At 37.7% G+C, this 27,073-nt stretch overlaps 2 protein-coding genes across 2 annotated transcripts in view; one reads left to right on the forward strand and one right to left on the reverse strand.

Annotated features, from left to right (window-relative positions):
* The window catches only part of LOC108135335 (mucin-5AC), a 33,408-nt gene extending 7,677 nt beyond the window's left edge, over nt 1-25,731 (reverse strand). The window contains exons 1-2 of the mRNA XM_017256026.2: nt 25,349-25,731; nt 11,564-11,803 (exon numbers count right to left, since the gene is read on the reverse strand). Of these exons, the coding sequence (XP_017111515.1) occupies nt 11,564-11,795 (232 nt within the window). The 5' untranslated portion in view covers nt 11,796-11,803; nt 25,349-25,731. The remainder of the gene's footprint in view (nt 1-11,563; nt 11,804-25,348) is intronic.
* Nucleotides 13,196-13,819, forward strand: LOC108135337 (outer dense fiber protein 3-like protein 2). The gene is made up of 2 exons (XM_017256028.2): nt 13,196-13,355; nt 13,416-13,819. The coding sequence occupies exons 1-2, from the start codon at nt 13,340-13,342 to the stop codon at nt 13,637-13,639; spliced, it is 240 nt and encodes a 79-aa protein (XP_017111517.1). The 5' UTR covers nt 13,196-13,339; the 3' UTR covers nt 13,640-13,819.
* Nucleotides 25,732-27,073: the final 1,342 nt, after the last annotated feature.

A 27,073-nucleotide genomic window follows, 5' to 3' on the forward strand; every position in this document is an offset into this window, starting at 1 on the left:
CGTTGCGGGGGTCGGATTATCTGGTCGCTCCTTCAGTTTTCCCAAGCAGTTTGCGGTTAGTTAGTCAGAAAATGTGTTAGTTTGACACGACTTCTGCTCGGCCAAATGCAATAAAGGAATTCCTCGCCCATGAATTGTGAGTGTAATTGCTATTTTATCGGAGTTGAGTTGTTCAAGTCTACAAGCCTTGAAATAATCGGGGATGTAAAGGGAAGAGTTGTAATAAGAATTATAAATTGGGAAGGAGAATAATTGCAGGAGGGATATAGGTGAGATGTACATACGAATTAATGAATAAGAAGTTATGTGCAAGTTAAAAATTCCATGTTCAAAAACTTTTCTTTTACTAAAATAACGTCATGGTTGTGCTGTGAAGATTTTAGATGAAAATCAAAACTGGGACCATCTCTTATTGCTAAAATAATAATTTATAAAATCTGTCTTCGGTTATAATGGATACATGGATAATTCTATGATTTGAATTGTTGTAATATAAGTTGAAGAGCTGTAGACCTTTTTCACCAGTTAGAAAAATATATATAAATGTGTAATATTAGTTTAATTGTTGTATAAAACTATTTTAACTGGCTACTAAAAATTGTTTATATATATAATAAATATATATATATATTGAAGACGATTTAAAAATGTATTTTATTAATATAATTTGCTGTCATTAATCATAGGAGAGGAAAGCGAATTAAAATATACACTTTTAAATAGATAGGTTGCCGTGAAACTTCAAAATTTGTGAAAAAAGTAGAGAATAGCAAAAAATTATGTTTTCAATGCTCTAACACATTACATTCAGAATTCCCGAATTCAAAATGTCGCCAACAATAAATTTTCTTACTATTAGTTATACCTCTTTAGCTTGCCAGTTTGCTAAATAGATTTGTTTGACATCATATGAATTAGGTCTTGCATAACTTCGAAGCTTGAATGAGACGTAATTGCTGAATTGAAAGAATACAACGTTTGTCAGTGTTAAATGCTTAGAAAAATGTTGTTGGCAATGCGATCTTAGCATGCATGTCAAACTAAACTCCAAATTGGTAACAAGAATATGCCGTCATGCTTGTAGACAGCTTTTTAAGCCCATACCCCCATGATGATTCCATTGTTTCCAAGGGGAATTTCAGCGGAAACCGAGAAACCAGCGGCGCGTAAGTCAGGCAGTTGTGAATGCGATTTCAAATTGATGCTTAAATGGCATTCAAAACGAAAGCAAAAACAATGAAAAACAATCAAAAAACGGCGGACGACTGATGGGGCAGACGGACAAATGACAACAAATGACAACAAATGAGCTTTTTGAGTGTTCTGAACTTGTTGTTGCACTTGTCGTCGTTCTGGACAAAGATGATAAATGAGGTGGCCCGAAAGGCGGCGCGAGCGGAGACTTTTGTCTCAAAAGCCGCAGAAAACACAAACTCATCGACCGACAAAAAACCACAGAAAACAAATTATACGGTTTAATGGCAGGTGATATGCGCGAAGCGAAATACGCTGGATGAAAAAAAGAGGCGATGAATTCATTTGCTGAATTGAACAAAGTTAAAATTGGAAACGGTTGCTTTTATGATGGAACCAATCAAAAGTTTAACAAGCACTGTAGCAAAATACTTTGATTTCTATAAAAAAAAATTAATTGCCTAGGTTCAGCTTGTGAAAAATGTTGTCTTCACTAGGTTTAGTTTCTTCTATGCTTGAGAAAATGAATTAATTGGCAACATTAACCATTAATCAAAAGGCTTGGCAAACATTTAGGAGAAGAATTTACTTATTATGGATTAAAAGTTAAAGTTTTTTTAATCATTAAAGATTTAGCATCATAACAAAAATTAACCAACATTGTCCTGAAGAATACCAAGTTACATTTATCATATACGTTGCAAATTAATTAAGTTATTGACAAATGTATGTTACCGATTTAATAAAATGTGTGATTAGATTAGTTTAACAGCATTTGCTGTATAAAAATTAACAATTATACAAATCAAAAGTTTGCAGACAGAGGTCAATTCTTTAATTGGTGTTTATTCTCACCCAAATGATACTAAAATAAAGTATTTCAAAGGCCCTACAGCCTATCAAATTATCAACGCAGACGTGTGAAATGCAACAGTAATCGCATGAGTGTTGACTTAACCAATTTGGCACAGTCACAGTCACAACACCAATTCGATTTCGCTTTTGGCCCCCAATAGCGTGTAAGCATTTGTAATCATGCCCACATCCAGCCCCCAAGTAAGCCCCTTTCGTGTCGCTACAACGATGTCCCCTGTCCGAGCTGGGATATTTAAATTAATAATGACATGCCCTCAGCTCGCCGACTATCTGCCTTTTGTCTCATCGTTGAGGCTGTCATTAGGCGCATTAGCCCCTCCAATACTCCCATACACGGCCAAGATCCGCGAACACTAGGCACTTCGGTGAACCGATATAGATATACTGATACTCCCTGGCCCATCTGCCCTAATTGTAGCAATTTGAGTAATCACATACTGGTATTTGGGCTGCGAGGCTGGCAGCCACTGGTTATTGGCAGGTACATTTCACAGCGAAGTACTATTACACCCAGTGATTTATTTTAGTAATCAAATGCAATGTCAATAATTACGCTGTTCCACCTAATATCATATGAATGTAATGCTAGCCCTTACAAGCTGAATCTGTATTTATGAAATTGCAACAAGCCAGAGGATTAAATATATGATGTAATTTATGATACTCACACTTTATTTTAAAACAATTTAAGTAAGAACAATAAAAAATATTTTTGTTTAAAAGTACTTGAACGGAAATTTATATACATTATAATAAACTATATATAATAATAAAATTCACTAAAAACGAAATTTACCTTGATAGGTTGATAGTTATTTTTATTCATAAATCAATTGAATGGCAATGCTTGAAAAGGCAAGCTCATTTATTACGCATACGCTATGTTGGTCGCCGCGGGCTCTACTCTTAGGACCACCATCCTGCACTCAGTTTCAGCCACACAGCCAACAAGCCAATTCCAAGTCCAAGTCCTTGTCCTTGGATGTGGTTGTGGCCAACTGTGAGCTCTTTTCAATTTTGCCAGATTTGTCATTAGCCCAGTACTCCGCACTCTTTCTACCGCACTTGCCCGGGGAGGAGCTCTGCAGATCGGCGTTAAAGTGTAACACACCATAAAACAGATGCCTCAACGGGACGTGACCACAATATAATTACCCTCAGCGAGGCGAACGCGCGCCACTTGTTGGCCGGCGTCTCTGGGCCGGCTCTTCAAAAGCTAATTTACATGCCGGCTCGGCCCTTCGCACTGGCTCTAGGCCAGCTCAAACACTCAAAAATTCAAAAAAAACTAAACCCACACAAACCAGATTGCTGGCATCGAAAGTAAAAGTTTTTAACACTTTTCATTTTAGAAGTTGCTGCTCTCAGAGCTCGGCACGTGTGAGTTTTGGCCTTTGTGTGTCTCTTGGCCTCTGTTTGCTTTTCGCATTAGGCCAAAAGAGGATGATGTTCGGGCACATTATCAAGTGGCAGCAGCTGCCAAGCCGAGTTGGTCTTTTGCTTTTGGCTTTGTAATTGTTACAGTTACAGCATAGGTATGTGTTACATGTTTGTCTTTTCTGTCATTTTTGGCTTTCTTGGCCACTCTTCAATTGGCTTATTTTGATAAGACCTTAGCGCTGTTATGTGAGGCGGCTTCGAATTTCTCTTTCTGGGTCATATTTTGTTTGCCGTTTTTCCCATTTAATTTGTTTGATCATAATTATCATCATAATCATAATTATTATTTCATAGTTTTTAAATTATTATTTTTAAATTATGTATTGATTTCCTAGTCTTAAGCTGTACAATTTTAAGGGCGACTTGGAATCTCTTTTTGGTTAAAAGGTTTACATTAATTCAAGTCATTGTTTATCTCAATTGTACACCGTTTATTTTTTCGGATTTGTCGGAATCTTTATTTTTGACTATAACGGCATTTCAACTATATTATTTTTAGTTGATTGTTGTTTTTAAGCCTTAACAAAAACAGACTACAATAATATAGTTTTACTTATGGCAGTAAAAGGTTACTGCAATCTTTTGTCTATAATCTAATTCTTTTACTCGTAATACTTTTATTTTGTTATATATTTTCTATAAATACAGCTATTTAACTTTAATTGTGTGTTTCGTAGTAGCTTAAAAATAATAGTTGTACCAACTTCTAACAATAACTTATTAATAACAATAAAAGTTTTTCAAATTACAATTTCCCTTTCAGTGGGCTTCTATAAGTTTATATTAAAATCTTTGACACATAAGCCAATTAATTCATTCACATGCACATGCTGAAAGCAGCACCCATTCCAAAGGCATCGTAGTCCTCTTAAATTCCGGTTCGTCCCGTCTAAACCCTTTCAAAATAGCAACAGTTTCGTTGTGTCCACTGGTCATGGTATAAGGCAAACAACAGCAATAGCAACAGCAAAACACCATAACCCACAATTACACAGGCAGGGAATCCGCAAACTCATCGTGCATCCTATGCCGGGTCAGATGGTTACTTTCGGGCCAGTAAAATTCGGTCCTGGCCAGATTCTGTTCGCCGAGGCGTGCTCATGACCACTTAAAGCCGCTTTAAGCTCCCCTTTGGTCTGGCCCAGAAATATGTGCCGTCGTCATCGCAGCTCATATTCGGGCTTTTCTTTCGATGAACTTCCTTGGGGACTCATTTTCCGATTTCACACACAGTTTTACATTGGCAGCAGCAAGGGCAAGTGGGAGGCGCTTATAAGTTTTCCCAGATTTGCTGTTGTTACCCATTTGACCTGGCCGACAGAAGTCAAACCGAGTTCTGTTTGTTGTCCTTACAAGCCCAGTCCCCCTGCCCTGTGTTATTATGCTTATTGCTGCATCTGGAGCACGTATTATGACAGTTAGTTAGGGTGAAGCAGGCAAAGTTCATACGTATTTGTGGCTAGTATGTTGATTGTTGGTCCTCAATGTTTACGCTATTTAAATGGCAAAAGAGAAACTGACTCCGAACTCCAAGAGTTTGTATTTTTGGCTAAAGCATTCTCATTATTTTCTTTATTTATTTTAGTATTATGTAACACCGACTTTATCCGTTTCTCCTGAATAAGCCTTTCATTTGAGTCAATAAACCAACATCGACCCTCAATAAATTCTGAACTTGGCAGTCAGCAAGGAAAACTTCGTGTAACGATCTAGTTCGAATAATTTCCGCCAAAGTTATGGACGAAACTTTATAGAATTACCTGGAACACTCGTAAGAAAATGCCAGGCACGCGTTGAACTAGAAGCAGTCCTCTTCGCGTTTGCATATGCCAAAAGTATACACTCATTTTTATTGGCCGACGTGACTGCAGCGCTTTCGGCATAGTTACGGCGCAAAGTCAGCTGAAGAACTTTAAATTACAAAAATATATTTTGCGGCATCAAATCCCAGTGGTACACATCGTGGTGTTTGTATTGGAAATCAATGGAAAATACAAGCGGAAAAATATTGCCTGTTGGTTGAAGGGCGGGGGGAAAAGTTTTTCTAGGACTAAGCCCCACGTAAATGCTTGAATAATGTGAACAGATTTAACTTTTCCCATTGTGGAAAAGTTTTTGGAGGATGGGAAGTTGGGTAAGGTAGTTTTCAGACAGGTTAATAAAATGGCAAATTGAATGCGCTTCAATCGAACCGATAAGCTGATAACAGCAGGAATCGCGATAGCGATGATAATAATGTATCCGTTTTACCTTTTCCTGTCTGCTCTTGGCCTTTTTCTGATTCGTTCTGCTCTTTTGTTGGAGAGTTCTTTCCTTTGACCAAAGGCGACAATTTGCTGGCATTTTTTACGACTGCCAAGTGGCGTTAAATTAACGGGGCGGAGAAAGTGGCCGTGGGCCGGAAAGGTAAAAGCATCTGCCTCGACCCGCATTTTATTTTATGCCGTTTTGATTTTTCCTTTTCGTTTCCGCTCCTTTTTTTTTGGTGTTGTCGTAAGACTCCATTAAACAATTCAATTAAGCCGCGAGGGCCGGGCAGCTGTTTTCTTTAAAATGTCAAACTGGACATAATGCGGGCAGGAAAAGGGGGACTGGCCATGAATTAAAACATTTTATGCAAATTTTAACGCTACTTTCCTGTACGTCTTTTTTCCTTCTTTTATATTTGTCGAACCCCGTTCTCTGATGGCTTTTGCTGTTTGCCAAGCGCTTAAAGTATTTACTTTAATTTAATGGTTAAAACGAAAACAAGAAACTCCGCAATTAAAACCGGCAACGCCTAAAAGCTGGCAACAGTAAAAAAATTATAAAAATAAAGAGGAGCACAGGCGGAAATTAAAATATTTCCGGTTTGCTGAAGTTTCTTTTTTCGCTTTCGGGGTGGGAAAAAAATATTTTTTTTAAGAGAAAGGAAGGGTACAACTGACAGTCAAGCTGCTCGACGTAGGCCTTTGTAACGCTAATTGAAGTTGAATCGTTTTTAAGGGCAAGTTGGTGGAAGCTGAAGAGTCACTGCTAGACCATAATAATTTATGTAGTGTGAATAATAAGGTATTTAAAACAAAACAAAGAAAAAAACAAAAAAGTCTATTTAACTAGCTCCCATCAGTATCTCAGCGTGAATAATTTGGTGCAATATTTTATTATTTAAATTCCATCATCTCCCGTTTATTGATGATTCCGATCTGAAATTTAGCAATATGGCTGATGGCTGATGGCTTCTGCAAAACCATTGCATATAAATGTCAGATAAATAGTTTCCCGGTCTGGGGCCTGGCCATAAGCCGTAAAATTGCAGTGGCGAGGCAACGTTGCGTATACGCAACGCCAAGAAGACAAACTCGAGGCAGCAGATTATGGGTGGCGTGCAGATGATGGCGAAGACGAGGCAGCTCAAGTTGGCCAACAAAGTTATGACAAGGATTTATGAAGTATGCATTAAAAATGAGCAGCTATTTGCCGTTTTGCAGTTCAAGTGTGTTTAAGAATTTGCTCAAAGCTTTAAACCAGAGTCCCGAAAAAAGCCAAACAAATCTCGGCCTCGCCTTGAAGACGTTTGCCATTCCCACGCATTTAAAACAAAAACATTGTCGTGTGCATCTGGGTGTGTGTGTGTGTGTGTGTGCCAATCTGTTTGTTTGTCTTCCAGTTGCCCGGCTGTTGGCTGTTTGTCCCGTCTGTTTGCCTACAAATTCTTCAGACGACGAGCGGAGACGCCGCCGCATTTGTTTGCAGAGGCAACAGGCAGCTGACAACTGGCAAAGGAGTTGTCTCTCGGGCAGGGTCTTTCTGTGTCTTTCCCCAGTCAGTTCAGTTCCTCCAGTACGTGCCACCTTAACTGTGCATATAAAAATTCGCATATAAATCAGCGACACTTTCGCTCCTGCCGTCCCCTCTCCTCCCCGCTTTTCTCGCCCCAGTGCCATCTGTAAACATATCGTTATTTATCCATTTACCCCGTTCCACGCAACAGACACCCATGGAGGGACACGGAGCGGGGCTTTTAGTGTAACAATATGCTGGTTTCCCAGGGCTTTCGGGATGCAAGTTAATAGGAGAACATGATGTGGTTGCGGTGCTCAGACTTCTCCTATGCGGGCAATAAAACCGGAGGTTGGGCGAAAGTCAATCAATTTCGAAAGAATGGTTTTAATTCTAGCAAGCATTTTATTAGGGAAATATCCTAATCTAAATTCTTTGTTTGGGTGCATATTTCTGGCGTACTTCTTTACATCGCTTTAAACTAATGATTTTCTTTATATAAACAAATATAATAGAATAGGATGCCATTAAATTAATTTAGATATTCCTCACATATACAAAAATAATAGGATAAAATATTATGATTATGTTTCCAAATTTTTAAAGATTTTATGTCTATCAAAACCATAAATTTTGAACATAATTAATTAAATTAAAATGTTTAAAGTTCCCTTATAGATTGTGTTTTATAATATTATATGTTTATTATATATTTCAATTAAATATACAAACATTCTTTTTTAAAATCCTTTTCCAAAAAACCTTTTTACAATTTTTGTTCGCAATACAATTATTTATAAATCGATTGTTTAGAGAAAGGTAATTTTAATTAAAAAAAAATAAAATACTTTTTAATTAATTTTCATATCTTTACTGGTTTTTGTAAATATATATACAATTTGACAAATTATATTTTTTTATTTTAAATTGATAGCTTGATAATAATCGGCATGACTTAACAAGAATCATTTGATTTCTTTCGTGCTTTAGTAAGCCAGCTGATATTCATAAATTTAGCTAACTTGAGGCACATTTTAATTTATAAGTTGAATCTCTTGCCATCAACCACTTAATCCCAGAAACCTGTACTCGGTTAAGAATGTTCTTAGATGTTTGTTTTAATTTCCACCACAAAACTATTATCAAAGCTTTTTGTTGGCGAACTCGACATGAATATAAATCCAGTTCCTCGTGCTTACTTCTTATTTTTCTCTTTTTCGCGCTCAATGGTTCTCATTATCAATGCAACGGAGTAGAGTGGGAAATATGTATTTTTATAAACCCATGATGAGCTCGATTTTCTTTTCATTTTCATTTTCATTTTCGTAATAGTGCTCTGACAATTTTCATGTGAACTGGCGACGATTATTCACCGTCACTTTGCGGTGAGGAGACGAAGGATGCAGGGACCTTCTGTTCGGCTTTCGGGGAACCATCCTCGACGACTGCAAGGATTTCACACACAACAAGCGCTGGGCAGGAACTTGAGCAGGAAACAGGAAAGGAAAGGCATCGTATCCAGCTTCGCTTTCTTTTCTCCAACCTCTTCTTGCTACGTGACGTCTTTCTCTCGGGACGTCACAAGATTTATTGTATGCAAGTTATGGGCCAAAAGTACACACACTGTCCCGAGTGTGGGTGGGTGCTGCTTGCACTCGTGTAGGTGTGAATATGCAAATCGCTTTTTTGCCCCGCTGACGACTTTTTCACAGCAACTGAAATGTGCTTAAAATTTGCAAAATTGTAGTTCATTTTTATGTTCTGTCGAATTGTGTGCTTTTTGTTTCCCCTTTTCACCTTGACAATTGTCCTGGGGCCACAACTGCTGCACACAAAATACAAACTGGATTTTTTGTTTCCCTACCACCAAGTGTGATTTGGCTTCCCCAGATCTACCCGAACGCATCCATTTCTCATTGGTGCTCCAGTGGTTTGTTTGTTTCTTGGTTTGTTGTGCCTCTTAACAAGAGTTTGAGTGCCATTTTTCGCTTTGGTTTTTGGTTTATGGTCGAGAACCACTTCTCAGGTTCGTAAAACGGCAGTTAAGAAGGAAGCAGGTATTTCTATGGCAGTTCATTCTTTTTTTTTATATTTTTTCTATTCCTGTATCCTTCTTTTTACAATTTCCTTACAGACTAAGCCCAAGGAAAACGCTATTTCCTACAAATTAAACCCTTTACTTTTATTCGTACCCATGCCACTTAATTGAAAATTAAAAAGGTGCACATAAAAAATTAAAATTAATTTCGTGCCGTTTGACCAAATTCAATTTGACCTTATTGTTAGGCAGCAGGATCTTGCTTAACTCACATTTAATTCAATGGATGAAGTTAGCAAATTCTGAAATCCTCATTTAACATTTAAGCCTGCTCGCTTATGTGCATTCTAGGGCACACCGCTCTTTTGGCGAATTTTTTGTAAACTTTTTCGCTGGGACAGCGCTGAACTTGAACATAATCCAAGGGGGAGGCAGAGCGTGTAAAATGGCCAACGAAAATTGCAGCTGCCAAGCAAACACATGCAAAAGCCGCAGCCGCCACTTCCGCGAGTGCCAGTCCGGGGAACCCCAGGATCCCACTTCCCACTTCCCTCTTCTCACTTCCCGTCTTCCTTCCCAGGATGCCTCATTTGGCGGCTCGTTGTGGTAAAGAGTTCAAAAAAAAAATGTGGACTGCCAAATGGCTAAACTAAGGGATACTCAGGCTTTTAAAAAAAATATGTACTTTAGGGACAAACAAATTTTAACTAGCAACTTGTAATATCTAGCAATAATACCAATTGGAAGGATTTTCTAAACTCTTTTAAAGGATTTTTGCAACCAACTAATAGTTTATGGTCTTAAAATATAACAAATAATTTGAAGGGCCATCATCATTGTTATTTTTAATTGTTCACACCTTGATCTAAACTCTTGCATACCCCAATCCTTTTCTGGGTAATATTACAACAGTCGAGTTAGCAAAAATGTTTAAACAGCTGGTTAAATTCAAAGGACAAAAAGGACGTGGGCAAATTTATGGAGAGGGGAGTGAACCTGTCGGAACACAAAATCTGACGCCTAAACGCAGCTTAGCGATTAAAGCGCTTTTCAAATTTGGCCTCAGGGGGATTTTTAAGCGACCAAAGCCGGGAAACATTTTGTTTTCCTCTTTTGCCGCTGCTCCATGTTTGTTTTGGCTGGGAGAACAGTGCCCAAAAGGGAGCTAATGCCAGGGCAGTGTTAATATCCCTCCGAACTGCAGCGACAAGTTTATTTTGGCTCCTTGTTTTCGCTTCTGCTGCATACTTTGAGGCGCTTGCGGTTGAGAATTGGCAATTTCATGGGAATTAAGGATAAATAGACACGAACTTAATGTCTACCAACATAATTTGCACTTAAAAGTTAGCTAAACGGGAGTTGAACAAATTTGTTGGCTCTTATTTACAATTTTAGCACTAGAAAAATTTAATAAATTGCCTACAATGATGAAGTTGGCCTAAGATAATTGAGATGAGCAACAATATTTTTTAAAATATTTTTTTTTGTTTTTAATTTTATAATAATTCAGTATTTTTTTATAGGAATGCTTGCTTTTATATTCAATGTTATACAAATAAGCACAAATTTCTTACCAACAATTTAAACAAAAATATACAATTGAAGATTAATTAACAAAGAGGTTTCAATGAAACTTGTAAATCTCTAATTGAAAATGAATGTGACATGTGGCGTCAATTCTCTGAAGCCAATTTTCTTTTCACCACACTTCACAACGTTTAACATCCATTTAATAAAATTTTTCCATTTTCAAGTCATCTCTTTACTTCTCTGTACCGATCAATTTGTAATTTCTCCCCATTCAAGTGCACAAAAACGGAATTGCATAATTTCCAATATTTCCTCTGCGGCAGTGAGCAAGAAAAACCCTCTTCGAATTCCAAACCCCCTAAAACGAAGGACCAATGTAGAGCAAGTCACAGTCACAGCTTGCGACATTGGCAATGTTGTTGCTAAATTGTTAAATAAATCAAAATCCAAAATCACAGGAACCAGAGACCCTCAGGCTAAACTGGCACGCCAAGTGCCAAATGGAAGGGGATTCACCGGGAAAGGGGCGGAGTGTGGGTGGATCGAGTGGGTGGCGCATGTTATTGATGTGCTTTTAATTGAGGCTTGTGTGTCTGGTGCATGTTGCTGTCAGCTTTTCAGTACCAACTCCCCGCCTGGCATTTTGACCCCTTTACACAGTCGCCTGTCCAATCATTCGACTCATATCGGAATTTTATTAGTTTTTCAGTTTTCAACACTTACCGGCAGTCGACGTGTGGGCCATGCAAATGGTCAGCATCAGAACTGTCAGGCTGATGGACCCATAAGCTCCCAACGAATTCCCCCAGTCAATCCGCCTCCGACGACCACGCCGCTGTTGGTTATTATTGCATTTTTTCCGAGACATCTGCAGATCTGTTCCGGAATCCTCCTGATGAAATTCGAGGCAGAGTATCAGCTGGGATGGCTCCGAATGCTTCTCTGTTCGGTGCATTTCTGTGGCTGCAATATACAAGATATACAACTTGGTAATAAAATACTTTAAGCTGTCTAATTATTAAATCCGCATTTATACAGCTTCTCAAAGGTATATTGATTTTCCATAATTTATGCAAAGTCTGCAGCATCGGCCAAAAACTTTCAGAATTAAAAAATGCCAGGAAAAATTGCTGTAAGTTGCCAGTGAAAGTAGAGGAGAAAAGGGGTTCGGGGTTCAAGGCGTGCTTTCAGAAGTACTGATTGAAAAAAATCAATTTGATAGTAAGAACGTGATGGACAAACTGACCATCTGACTTTGGGAATTAAAATTCTATGAAAGGAAGCATAAAATGATTCATAATGATTTTATATTTTATAGCTGGGAATTTAGGGAAAGGAAACTACGAAATGATTACAAATAACAAGAATATTATAAAGTTATTTAACAATGCCACTCTTGACATTTTAAAACTTTTTAAATTGGTTACTTCACTTTGAATTATTATTAATTCAACTTTGTATAAACAACACAAAGCTCCCATTAATTTAAACGATTTAAGATTTAGGCCATCAAAAACAAATAATTTGCATCTATTAAGTATTCGCATTCTTAACACAATAAAGATGTTTAATATTTTATGATAAGTGATTTATGTCGAACATGCCATGAATATTTCATGTCAACATAATTTGGTTAACGGTTAACATTTATAGTAACCGGCGGAATGCGAGATGCTTAATTTGATAAAACGCTTTGCTTTCGATCAGACTGGACTTGCATAAAATTACTAGAATATGGCATTTGTCAGCTAAAAGTATATGTAAATTAATGAAGAGCGCATTTGACAGACACAACCCTCATAAATAAAATCTATTAGTACACAGCTGAAACTGTGAATCGAATTCCGGGAGCGGCTAGAACAATGCAAAGTGTTGTACAATTTGAGGCAAATTAAATATTAATTAGCGTGGCGTGTGCATAAAAGTTAATTAATGTTTTTTACGCCCTAGGTGTTAATAATTAATGAGCGTAAGTTGCTTTTTTGCTCTCTGCGCCCTGGCTTTTATGTCTGGGCGTTGTGAGTAGCTGTTGATTTACGGATAATTAAGCAGATTGCAAACTTATGCACAATAAATAAATATTATATCAATCAGTTTGTGAGAATCAGTGTGGAAATGTGTCAATCCATTTGTGAAGCAGTAATTTAAAAACCATTTAATGTGTTCATTTAACAGTAGTTTATTGGTTTGCTACATACAACTTGGGGAATATTTTACCGACTGTTTTACCTCACCCAAATATTTAAAAGAAAAAAAAACATTAAAAATATGCGTAATGCTTAGTTTTTTTTTTGTTTGTTGGTGCAATTACAGTAGCCTAGACTTTTTGGTGTCAGCTACAACAGTTTTGAATTTATATAGCTTCGCTTCATTCCTTAACTCAGGGTTTCTCGGCAAACACAAACTTTTTTGTTACAAAATTTGTAATTTTTCTACTGATGGTTTACTATTTGTAATAAAATTTTTGGAAAAACTCAGTTTCTTAACTATTTTGTGAAGATGTCTAAAAATTATGGTAAGTTGAAGACTCAATTTCGCTGGAAAAGTCGTACTTGGTCTTACTGAGTTTTTTAAGGACCGGGACCTGGAGCCTACATGCTGCCCAGCAGCTTTGGACGAAAAGGACCTCAGTATTCCTTTGGCCGCAGGATTGATCGCAGGAGGCACGAGAAGCCTGGTCCTGGTCCTGCTGCCTACAAGGTCGATAAGGTCACTCGATATGGCAATTCGGAGGGTCCCCAGTTCTCCATGTTGGTTGGAAGTTCCAGAATCAAGGCACTTCCCATCAGATTCGCTTAAAGAATAGTACCTGATGACAATTACGTTAATGATTCTGATTGAGTCCATGTGATAGTAAAATCCATGTGATAGTAAATCTTAGAATGCATTATGTACCAATAATTTTTTTAGACATTAAGATAATCGGCTTGCCAAAATATAATTTATTTTAAATAATTTTATTAAATATAAGGATAAGCAATTCTATTGACTTTAAATTTATTTATCCATTAATATATCACTTAACCCGCCATCTGGCTTCAATTTGTATCAATTAATCGCCAAGACCAAGACATTGACGTACAATTTGCATTCAAATCGCTGCCATGGCAACTGGGCTTACTAATCGCCAATTCCCTTGTAGCTCTTCAATTAATTCGATGACACATGCAAATCAACGGGGGAGATGGATGCGCCAAATGCAAAATGCTAAATGCAAATCGGCAGTGGGAGGTGGGAGTAATGTCGGTGAAACGACTATTGATACACAATGCGGTGACAACCACTTGTTGGGCCAGAAAAGCCTTTTGCGAAGGACCCTCCACTTCGAGGGCTTAGAAGAGCCCTCTCCTTCAGCTGTGGGGCTTTGTGACTGTCCTCCGAGTGGAGGACGTGGATCTGTAATGAAGCCGCCGGCCGAGCTCTTAAGTAACTCACTTTGCAGTCCAGTCGCCGACTGAGTGAGCTGACTGAACTGGCCAAAGGAGCAGCTTCTGGCATCTAAGCGAATGCCTGTTATTTTCCCCGCTGCCTGTAATAATCACACAGTAAACAGGCAGCAGAAAGAAAACATGACTCGGGTTGGGATGGCACTGGTACACAGAAAAATATCTACGTATTTGGGGATTTATATAAATATTGCTTAGCTTTAAAATCAAAATTCTAACAAACAAATTCATTTTTCAAAAAGCATATTATTATTCTGAAAAACAAGGTCTTTGAAAATCATGATTTTTAAAAACTAGGTTATATTTGAAAAAGGTGGTGCTGATTTTGGTATAAACTATTTTTAGTGAAAAGGGAAGTGAAATGGCAATCAACTCGGAAGATCTGTTATCAATTTTTCTCGACTAATATATAAATGATCTTAACATTGGTTATATATTCAACAGAATTTCAATTTCCCACATTTTAACACTCTGAACATATATTTCAATTAACTTAGATACAAATAACTTATCGAATTGTAAAAAAAAAGCTTTAATTCCAAAAATCTTAAAGTTAGTGCTTTACTAACTTTTAAAAAACAACAAACTTACTTTAGCTTATGTAAAAATGTCTTTGTTTCTCTATAGATGTTAATATTAGTCATAAATTCAGACTTGTAGCCAAATTAATTAATTAATTATTAAACTAATATTGGTCAAGTCGCACATAATCCGCTTTTCTTTATGTGTACTGGCCCTGGTCGTGGGAATGGCCAGCAGAAAGCCAAAGAAAGGAAAGGGCTTTGGACAAACTGAAGAAGATCCCCTCCCATCTGGCTGCCAGCCCAGTTGTAATTGCAACGTCAACGTAAATGCATGGCACCATCAGAAGCATAAGCACAAGCAGAAGCAGAAGCAAAAGCAGCAGCGACTCAGGAATTTCACGGATGTGCGATGTGCGATGTGCGTGCATTTTGCAGATGCTCGGGCTGACCGCTTGTATAGTTTGGACATCACGTATTCGCACAGGCACACCGACGGGAGTCGGAGACCGCATTTGATTGCATTTTCGCTGCTGCAGGATGGCTATGGGGATGGGGATGTCGGAGGGCAGGGATCTGGAGAACTCGGGGACTCGGGAACTGGGCAGCTCTGCATCCCAAACCCACTCTTCAGCCCGAAGATTTATCTGTGCGCGTTTATTTTAATGTTACGTTCTGGCATCTTTGCTCATTTTTGCCTGCCGCCGTTTTTACTCAGTCTTGGTATTATACCCTTTACCAAGGGTACTATAGTTTAAGACAAGAAAGTAGCTATTACGCAAATTATACATAATTTATTTTAAATTATTTAAAAATCAGTACGTCCACATTATTACAACGAAGAATGTAAACATTAATGGCATTGATATACGGTCAAATAGATTTATAAGCATTAACAAATTTAATACACAGCTGCGTTCATAATAATAGCAGTAATCATAATTTATCTTAATGCTTACTAAGCTATAAACAGATTGAGATTTTAAAACCCTTTGTTATTTTTTAAGGTTTTCAAGGAAATTGTTAACTGCTGATAAAGGTAACTTAAGAGAACAAACATAAATCATCGTTCATCTGCACTTTATATTGGAATAAACATTTTTTTAATATCTGACTTATTTATGATATCATAAATTAAAAACATTTTTTATTAAACTTTTTTTAAAAAAGTGATAAGTGAGGATTTATATATTAACCCATTAAGTTTAAAATTTAATATACTCTATTTTGGCTTGATATTTCCATTAGCTTATTAAACACAATTATTTAAAAGGTAACTCAAGAAAATAATTAAATTTTTCTGAACTTTAAGACTGATGTGCAAATATTAATCAAATATTTCTGAACGACAAGATACTCTTTGTAGGATCAGAATTTCTGGACTCTTCCAAAGAAATATGTAGGTATATATGAAAATTGTAAATAACTTTATTTATATAATTTTATTTATATAAATTTATTTATATAAATTTTGACTTAAGTTCAATTAAAATTTTAGACTATTTAAATATGATTTCAGATGTCCGAACTTCTTCTATCGAATCTTAAGATGTCCATTACCTAGTTAAGTATGCGGAAAGTGTCTTGGGCATAAGACGAATTTCATAATTTAATGGCCAACCCCTGTTCAAGAGCATCTAATCTTCGTCTTAAAATGGCAATTGTGAACGTCTTGTTTGGTTTTTCGTTTGTTTAAGCAGCCTCTTTCGATGCACTGCCCATTGGCTGGATGTCTTTGCCTTTATGAAGCTGTAGATTGCCATCTTCATCTGCCCATCAGCAGCACCATCATCATCATCATCATCATCTGCAGTAGCAGTAGCAGTAGCAGTAGCAGGAGCAGAAGCTGCATCCTCTGCTCGATGGCGTGCCATTCCTGAACGTGGTACGTTGACCGCTCGGAATGTTGATTCATCTTCTTGGGTATAACTGCTGCCAGTTTGCACGGACTACGACTACGATTACTCTCTGTTTTTTTTTTTTTTTTTTTTTTACAACTCCACTTGCTCTTTTATGTCAATCAGCAGTTTGGCATCCAGCTCCGTGGCTTTCTGCTCCGCGTTTATGGGCCATCATCGCCATCGTCATCGTCATCACATCAGCCCGCTTGGAATATGGCTGCGTCTATTTTTAGTGGAGCACATGCTCTATTCTATTCCTGACTCTGACTCTGACTCGTGCAGTATGTTAGATCCCATGTCGGGCTCTCTATTATTCCCATAACAAGCGAAGATTGCCCTTAAGTGGCTGACAGGCTTTGAGCGTGTGCGTATGGTGCATTCTTTTTTATTTTTAGCACGATCTCGGCCTGTCTGGCCAGTTGCATGAATAATTGCCAGTTAGGCTTACAGGCCCACATGATCGGAGTGGATAATTGTAAATGGGCATAGAACTTAATTGCATTTAAATGCCGGGAGGTGTGGCTACTGCGGAAAGGCAGCCTAGTGAATTCTGCTAAATTATAAGTTAATTTATATGGTATAAAGATATACAAATTTTCTTTGTTATTTGATTAAATCGATTTTCCCATTATTTTCTGTGGGAAGCTATACATTTATATTGTTTATTTTTTTCTTTCAGAGGACTAAGAATATCTAAATAATATTTCCTTATTTTGGGAAACTCCAATAGAAAATCATGCACGATTTCCCAGCCCAAGCTTAATATTCGTCTCATTCAGTCAACTGTCATTAGCAATTCCGGCAATCAATGAAACACTTTTGGCAAACAAAACGCATTCGCAACAAAAGATAATGTTAATTTGACAGCCCCCGGCAATTGATTTCCATCCACATCCACATCCATATCCATCTGACACACACAGGCACGTTGATTGAAGGGTCATTACAGGGTTAAAGGAAGTCGGAGCTCCCGACTGACCTCACACGCATTCCATTCGGCTTTATTTATTCTATTTCCGATTTTAATTGATATTACTGAACTGAGTTGATGTCTTTGGTCTAACCTCCCCTTGATTAACCATAATCGACCCTGTTCCACGCACGTGACTTGTTTAAGTGATTGCTAAAAATTATATTTCGCGTATTTAATGCGCTGGCTAAAATTGGTGAAAAACTGTGAGTCTATGACAAACTAATCACAACAAATTAAACAATTAATTTAATAGTTTGGCGTACGTGTGGCTGACCCAATTTCTTTTTTTTTTTTTGGGAACCTTCGACAATCTTTTTAGTGAATATGAAATTTATTTTCGCAAACAATTGCTTCGTTCTGTTTTTGGGAAATAACTTTATATGGTTACCTTAACTCCAGTCAACCGAAAACATCCCCATAAAGCTGTTGAAACTCAACGTCGGTCAGCTTAAACTAAGCTATCGCATTAAAAGTTTTCAAGAATTTAAGACCCATTTAATGTGAGTCAAAAAGTCAATAAACCCAAACGCTCGTCTTCTTCCTGCTGCTCAGCGAAAAAAAAAATAAAAACCAGCGAAAAACCCGAAACAAGAAAACAAAAGTGGAGCAACAAAAACCTGTCACGTACAACAAAAGTGCATTCACATTTTGAAAGTCAAAGCGGGAGTGGGAACTTTTAATGTATCTTCGATGAAAATGAAGATGAAGTTGGTGCTGAAGATGGAGCTGAAGATGAAGACGAAGTAGCCACCCTGATTCAGATACATTTCTATCTTAAAGCCGCATGCCCACAACTTTCGTTGTTGGCCAAAGACAAACTCAGCCAATTACTTCATTTGTGGACTGAGGTTTCTGGCTCGTCTGGGGTCCTTTCTCGGCTGTCTGTCCGCCCACTGTCGTCTGTCGTCAGGTGAAAGGCAAATAAAACGTCAATTTGTATCGCCAGTTGTGTCCTTTTCTTATTATTCATATGCACATTACACATTCCGAGTTTATTCATGCCTTCGGGGAGCAACCTTTTTGTGTCAATAATCATTTACATGTTTATCTAATTTTGGGCGGCTTTTTATGGCGGCTTCAGCTTCAACTTGAACTTGGGGTGAAATTGTGATTCGTGGGAATTCAATTATGGCCGGCAAATGTGGGCCACGGCACAGATACACAGATTTCGGTTTTCAGATTTCGGATCTCAGATAATTTTGCATTGCGCTACTTTTGGGCGCCGCCCGTCGACTTGTTGCCACGCCAAAAAACGAGTTGATGACCAAGCCGCAAAAATGTGCACTGCAAGTTGTAAAGAGGCCAATAACTAAAAAACCCAAAACAAAATCAACCGACCCAATGCCAATGAAACGAGCAACTTTGTTTGTTGGCCTGTCGTCGACGTCAGTGCGAGTGTTATGGCAGCAATTACAGTGGCTTCCGTATGCGAATTTTCATTTTGACAGCCCAAAAGCAACTGGATGTTTCCTGAATAATTCTTGGTTGGCTGGATGCACACTGCGCTGGGATCGATAAAGTTTATTTCACAGCATGGGAGCAGGCAAATAGATAAAACCATGCGAGATATGAAAAGAGAATCGTAAATTTGGATACGTTTCCCTTGAGAACACACTGTCCAAACTGTCACGAAACTGTCCAGTCCTTAAATGTCATGCCAAAGCGCAAATAAAGCAAAGAACCCTTAAAAGTGAGCAATGGTTCAACAGAAAATTCTACAATAGTAAACGAATTGCTCAAAGAAACCAAAATCAATCTAAACAAAGTTTGTCCCATAATCAAATTTAAACAATATATTCCTGGAAACATGATCCTAATATCTAGATAGTCGATAACTCTGTCGATTTTAGTCTTTGATTTGTAAACAACTTTTACGTCAAAATAAATAAACAATAGAAATAAATTCAATGAAAAGCAGTGGAATTACAACAATGAAAAGTTTGCTAATTTTTTAAAAATTACTACCTTTTTAGTTCTTAAATTTTAAAAGGATTTTACTTGTTTTATGTTACGCTTAAGTAAATCGAAGACATTTTGAATTCCGAAATTATAAACCCTTTTGAAACCAAGTATTGAAAGTTTAATAAAAACAACTCATAAGTAATCTCTTAAAAATTCATATTAAAATTCTATGAAAATCAGCACCAAAACATTCCGATTTCAAACAATTGAATATCAATTTAAATATCTAAAAAATGGCTTCCCTTTGAAGGATTCTGTCGAGTCGTGACTATTTGAGAAACTACCCTCTGAGGTCTGAATCCAATGACAATGACTGTATCTATGAGTGAGTCTATGTCAGCGCCACGTTTCGTTCCTGACACTTTGTTTAAAATGTTTGCTCTGCATTTTGCGACTAGCCGCAGGTCTCCAAAAGCGAGGGGAATTTTGGTGCGAGGCGGGCCAAGAAGGCTGCCCAATTTGGCTTACATGTGCCGGCGAAACCGTGGGTCGTTCACTTCTAGCTTTGCTTCGGGGCGGGCTGTCTAAACGCCTTCAAATTTGCGCTGATTTGACACAAAAATGTGTTGTAAAGTAGTTGACGCTCTGCTGCCTTGGAGTCGCTGCCTCAAAATGCAAATTGTGCATGAATATTTACCCCTGTCCTCCCCGGCAAAGGTTTTTGTTTACGCTTGTTTGGCTATAACTACAATTTGGGAACGGGTAGTGGTAGTGGTGGCGAAAAGGCGAAGGATGGCTGGGTTTTTTGGGCCTGGTCGAAAGTTTTCCTGCTCCCTGTTATAAATTTTGTATCCACCAGATACTTACAACAACTTTGTGGCACTTCGCCTACATGTGGATGCTATGGCAACAAAAACAGAGGAAAAAACACCGAAAATCAACAACTTGTAATGCGGAGAATTTACTTGGCCCGAAGTTTCAGCAAGGGAAACTTTACTGCAAGTAATGATTGTCAAAAGAATGTCATAGTGCATTCGATACCAAGCCAAAAGGGCTTTTAACTGGCAAGAACGAATTGAAGTTATGAGAATAGTTGATTAATATGTTTGTTCCATATGAGTATAAATATATTTAGAAAGTCTGTCGAAATATCTTTCAAAAAATCCTTTTACCCCAAGTACAATTGGTTCTGCTTCCTGAATCTCTTAAGCTTTTTCAAGTTTCCTTCACACCTGTGGCAGCCCTTACATTTCATGTCTTCAACTGACATTGATTAACCAAAATATCACGCCTTAGCGCTAATTGAACATTTAGCTTAATGGGCATTCATAAATCGCTCGAATATGCCCAACGCAGCGGAAACCCTCATAAAGTCAAGACAAAACAAGTCTGCCCAGACGAAAAGGTATTATTTGCGGTTTATAGCGCAGGTGATTAATGCCTGCAATAAATACTATAGCCCAGAAAAAACCCGATACTAAATACGGATGAGTCAAAGTGGGGCTGGACAAACACAGCCCAACCGATCGATATTCAATATCATTTCAAAATAAGGCCGCCACATGCGAAATAATTTTAACACACGCTTTGGAATTGTTGAGGGCGCCACGTCGATTTTAAATATTTGTGTTTCTGAAAGCAAATTAATTTAAACTACACGTACGAAGGTTACTGGGCGCCTTTATTGAATTATTTTTGTGGCATTTCAATTTTCAATGCTGGCCAAATGGCGCCACAGAATCGTGTAATTATATGCGCATTTTGGCCAGAACCACTTGGCCAGTATCAAAATGATCTAAGCTCACAAATTCCCAAAAATAATATCCGATGCCCATCTTCCTACCGATGAAATGTTGATGTTTTTGTTATGATTTTAACTTTAGCAGAAATATGGAAACAGGTTTCGCCCAAAAATATAAACAAAGCCCGGCTCAAGGCACTTGTGAAATTTTTTCGTTGAGCTCATGTGGACTCCGTGCATTCGTGTATTCGTGTATGAATTTCAACCGAAAATTAATAAATCTGGTAAAAGCTATTCTGCAGAATTTTTGCATCTTATTCGAAGGTTTTTCCTCCCGACTCTCTTACAAAAGTATTTCAGATGAGTCAGCAAAAAAGCACATCAAGTGGTGACCGGAAATTGGAAGTTGCTGGTTAAGTCATCTCAAACAAACTTGGCAAAAATTACTCACAGGCATATTAACTGTTTACCTTGTCGACAGGCAATTTGTTTCAAAATACAAAACGACATTTATTCCTGACTTTGATATCTGACTTTAATATAAACTGTTTAAAATGTGTTTGTTTTTTTCTGTAGACACACATATACAGTGTTATTTGATTTTTGGGCTCCATTGCTGTTTATTTTCTTGTCATTAAAAGTTGTATATTTATTTACTTTACTTTTTGACCAACAGTTGTCACTGTGACTGGGAGTTGGTCAGTAAAAAGTGTATATTTTTTATTGAGTTTTAAGCAAATATACCAATATAATGTACAGGTGAGTCAAGCAACTGGGTATTTTTCAATGCCAGATGTGACGTAGGAAAAAACTTAAACATAAATTCGTTTCCTGGTAACCAATATGCAACAAATTAATTGATTTAATATATAGTGAGCGGAAAATGCCCGAGAGTAAATCCATTTCTCCTCCCTATTTATTCGTGTGGCTTAAATGCTTATAACAAATTTATGTTTTCACTTTTTTTTCGATGGCAATTAAACGAAAATTATATGTGAGGGTAGTACCCTGACTGACTTAGTTAATCCAGTGAATTTTTGCAGGCTGTTTGTATGGATACGCAGACTTGAAGCCACTTTGGACGTAAGAGGTTTAAGTTTGGAAAAATGCTCATTATTTAGCCATGCAAGCCATGTATCTGCTATGCCACGCAATGTGAGCAAAAAGCTGCAAGACGACCAACAGCCAACACAGCAATTCAAATTCAACACATTTTGCGTTTCATTCATAAAAATTCACAAATATTTTTGGCTATATGTTGAAGATATGTGCGAGTTTGTTGGCGCTGGATTTTGGGTTTTTATTGTCTGTCTGCACTACTTTAAATGGGTCCACGTGCCGGGCTCGTGGGCGAGGGGGCGTGGCCGAAGGCGGGCCTTAAGTGCCCCTCTTCTGCAAATCGGTAATGAGCGCTGTTAAAATGCGTTAAATGATTTTTTGCAGTTTGCGACTTCTTTCTGGTCTCCGCTTTCGTCGTTGCCTTGTCTTCGTTGTTTTGCAAGCCATTTGTGCACTGTGTTTGATTTGTTTGGCATGCCTGCCTTGTGGTATTTGCCTATGAATGAAGTGGGTATATTTAAAGTGGCAACGACTATATACTAGCCATATTGCTAACATTTCCTTCCTTTGGTTCTTTGTGCGGTGAAACTTTAAAGAAAAAAGCATTTGGGTGTGCAGGAAGTCTCAGGTCGAAGAGAGGAAGTTAATTTATACTTGGGGCTTACAAAAAGTATTCATATATAGTTGGGTTATCACTAAAATCTGGCACACTCGGCCAACAAATATTTGATACAAGATTATTCCAATTGTTAATGAAAAATATCAAATTCGTTTTTTTAACCCTTTAATATGCAATACATATTTACGATCTTAAGTTAAATGTATTTTTACCCTTGACTGATTTACTTTGGTTAATAATACAAATATAATATTCTTTATTTAAGCTCTTAGAGCTAGATTATATTAAAAATACCTCACTTATTTATTTATATTCCAGCTCAACGATCTTAACCTAAATAGTCTTCTCTAAATGTTGGCAATTTCGCTAGGTGCTTTTGCGCACGTGAAAGATATATATAGTCAGGTAAAAATTAAAAACATGGTGGAACTATCATCAACACGCGACATTGTCAGAGCATATTGCTTAATCTCACGTAACAGAAATTATTCTATAATAATTCTCTTCGCTCTACGCGGTCGGACAAAAGATTTCGCATGCATTTAGATGTCTGATTTATATTTATTTGTGTGTACTTCAGCAACACACAATTCATTTAAATGGCCATCCTTAACCTTGAACCGCGTGCATTAGAGCGCCAAAGTTAATAATTTAAATCAACTAATTGCGGCTATAATAAACAAATTTATTTGTGGCTGACTCTGGGCGCCTGACCGACCCACAACAAGCTGCGAAAATTTCTATAATTGTGAAGAAACGACGCTTAATTTGCAAAGAATCCCCAGCAGGCAAGCCGACAAATGAATGTGCCAAAAATTGAGGAACAAGATTTCAATACAATACTCTGGCTGGCTGAATTAACACGCTATAGAAGCTGTCAAAAAGGAGAAAAAACCCACAAGAAAAGTTCACAAGCCACGGCTAAAAGGCAGACACGCGTGGCTTGCCATTTGTTTATTGTTGATTTACTTGCCTTTTGTGGTAGTTTGTAGATAGCTATAGCTATAGCTATAGCTGGATGGCCCAGCGACAATGCCATTAAGCTTAATGTTTATTATCTATCCAGCCAGCCTACATGAAACAACCAAACGAACGGAATAGACAGCGTCGACGGCAGAGGAAAAAATTGTGACAAGTAGCAATGAACCTTGTAAGGTCTGGGCTGCTGCCAAATGGCTCTGTTTCATCTGCCCCACACATCATACATCACACTCCAGCATGGCAATAATGGTAACAGAGACGCATACATTTTAAACACATTTCAAACACCTGTAATCGTAAAAATCAGCACTTAGTCACTCTCAGTCGAAGTGCAAACAATTTGCGGGCGCAAAAAAGTACACAGAAAATAAGAGCAAAATGAAATAGTACATAGCTTCAATTGTTTGTCAGGGGTATCGAACAGGTAACTGAACTATGTTTACGAAGCAAAACAGTCTCTTAGACACCTCATCCATCATTTAATGCGAATTAACCAGAAGTTTTGCTCGAACAGCTTAACCGATTTCGAGGGAAGTCTGGGTAAACATATTTGGAGTGTCCCAAGGAAAGCTGATCAGCCCAAGACATTCAACACTTGAACAAATTTAGTTGTCAAACAGATAGTAATAATTGGGAATTCCCACTGTTTAAACAGTTTAGTGGGTTAAACTGGTTTTTTGGTTTAGTTTCTGGTGTAAATCTAGAGAGCACTAGCTAAACAACAAATGGTTCTCTTAAAAATATTATTCTTTAAAGTTTTTGTATTTAACCCATTTAACGGGGTCTACGTACTTTCAGGATCTTCTGCTCCAAAACATTAAACTTAAATACCAGTCAGACTTGGATTTTTAATAACAAATTTAATGGATTGTGTTTTTTGGTCAAACAACAGCAATGATAATATTGAAATACCAATTTATTCAAAATATGAAAGAAAGTTTATGAAGAACTTGTTGCCATAGTTTACTTTATGGCTTATAGTATTTAATTTTATATTAAATTTTGATTTTTAATAGAGCTCTATTAATTTTGTGCATTTCATTAAGACAACTGTCTTAGCATTGATATATGCTGTATTTCCTTGGCTAGTGCAGAAAAAAACCGTATATTTACGGCTTATAAATATTTTGGCGCATTTTGCCCCGCTTCGTTGGATTCAAAATCACCAAGCTAACCCTCCTGAACAAAAACAAATTTCTTGTTCAATAATTTCACTCTTGGCAACCGACAATCAACAACTTTTGTATAAGTTTTGTTGTTTTGCCATCTACTATTAGTGTCCCCTAGTTTGTTGTGCCTAACACTCGCATATGAGTGTGTAGTATAGCATATAGTACATATCGACTTGCACATGCAGACACTTACGTTTGGGGCCGAAATATACGAAATATTTCGCGCTTTTTCGATTTGAGGCGCACAATGCGATGGGCTTAAAGAAATATTTTCTGATTATCGCCGAGCTGCTGTTGTTGCTGTTGCTGTTTTGCTTTTTTTTTGTCGGTTTTTGCCTCGCTTTTGGCCTTACCCACGTTTCTTGCGTTTTCTTTTGCGTTTCTTATATTTTACATATATGTTATGTTTTAGTGCTTTTCCAATTTCTTATTCACTTCATGTCTGTGCCCGCACACAGTCACACACTCACTGGCGGGTCGTTCAGCATAGGGAATACGCACTGTATAGGAGCTTTAACCGTTTGCTCGGGCCGATTTAGCCGTTTTTCAGCCGCGACGTCAACGTTGAGCGCTCGAAATCTCGTTACTAACTAAAATAAACGAAGCGCGCGGTCCGACAAAAAAATCGACATCAGAGTTGCGATGTTTGCCTTTTGTTGTTGCAGCCGTCGGCGGTAACCAAGCTCGCTCACACACACACCCGCCCCGCACAGCCCCACCAAGCCCCGCCCCCTTATGCACGCCCCGGCTTCGAACGGCGGCAAGTTCAAGTCGCAATGTTAGGCTTGAGTGGCGATGCCAGATCAGCTCTTTTCCGGCTTTTTTTGATGATCAAATTGTAAAGATTCATAAGGGTTTTTTCCTGGAAGGCATCAACCGATTCGCACAGACCATAGAATTTGACAGTATTTTGAAATTATATTCTGGAAAAGCAGTAATGTACTGTAAATAATTTGTATTTATTTATTAATCTAGAACCAAGTATCATTTAATCATACCATGTAAAAAATTTCAAAGAATACATGAGAATACTTTAATTTTATCTTAAAGTTTAACAACTTTATTTAAATTGCTGAAAAAATATAAATTATATACCTATATTTCTGTGTAGTCGATTATTAATTTTTTTACTTACATTAAATTTAAGCAGGTTCTTCCTTTCTAAGGAATATACCTTATTCATAGGTTTAAAACATTACGTTTTCAACCCATTTTAAAATGTCTTATAAGAGTTGAATCAATTCCTAGCTATTTTTCCACCAATGAGGACATCACTGTGCTTGAGCCGGCTACGTCGGCGCTAATTTAAGTTCGAAGCGAACTTTGCAGCCCAAGATCGAAGGCAAAACTTGCGAGCCGGCAAAAATAAACTGCTGCAACATGTTGCTTTTGCTGGGAAGTATTTCTTATTCTCAATAAATGCTTTTTTGTATCGCCAATGATAAATATTGTTTCCTACATTATTTTTAAAAAATTGTTTTTCAAGATACTTTCTAATCGGAAGCAAATTTTAAATCTTGCTTTACTTTTTGCCATAATTTAATCGTTTCATATCCTGAGAATGTTTAAAATTTAAATTTCCCCGCTGTGCTTCGACTTTGCACCTGAGTGGATTCCACAGACTGCTCTTTGTGAGTCCCACCTTTTGTTGCCAGCGGCAACGGAGGCTGCCTCTGATGACGTCTAATTTTTCCCGAACTCGTTTGCTTACTCACACACGAAATTATGTCAGGAATGTTGGTGGGACCCGGGCTATGGCTATCTGAACGGTGGTTGTTGTGACCGTCGGAGGTTGCCCGTTGAGAGCCAAGTCGGTTGATTAATTTGGAATCGAGAGTGTATCCATGGGCTGGATGGGCTGCGTTTGTGGAGCGGACCAAAAGCCGGTTAAAAGTCAAACATTTTGGTCACTTAAGGC

The sequence above is a fragment of the Drosophila elegans genome, unplaced genomic scaffold, assembly GCF_018152505.1.
Source record: "Drosophila elegans isolate 14027-0461.03 unplaced genomic scaffold, ASM1815250v1 contig_814, whole genome shotgun sequence".
In the NCBI taxonomy this organism is placed as follows: Eukaryota; Metazoa; Arthropoda; class Insecta; order Diptera; family Drosophilidae; genus Drosophila; species Drosophila elegans.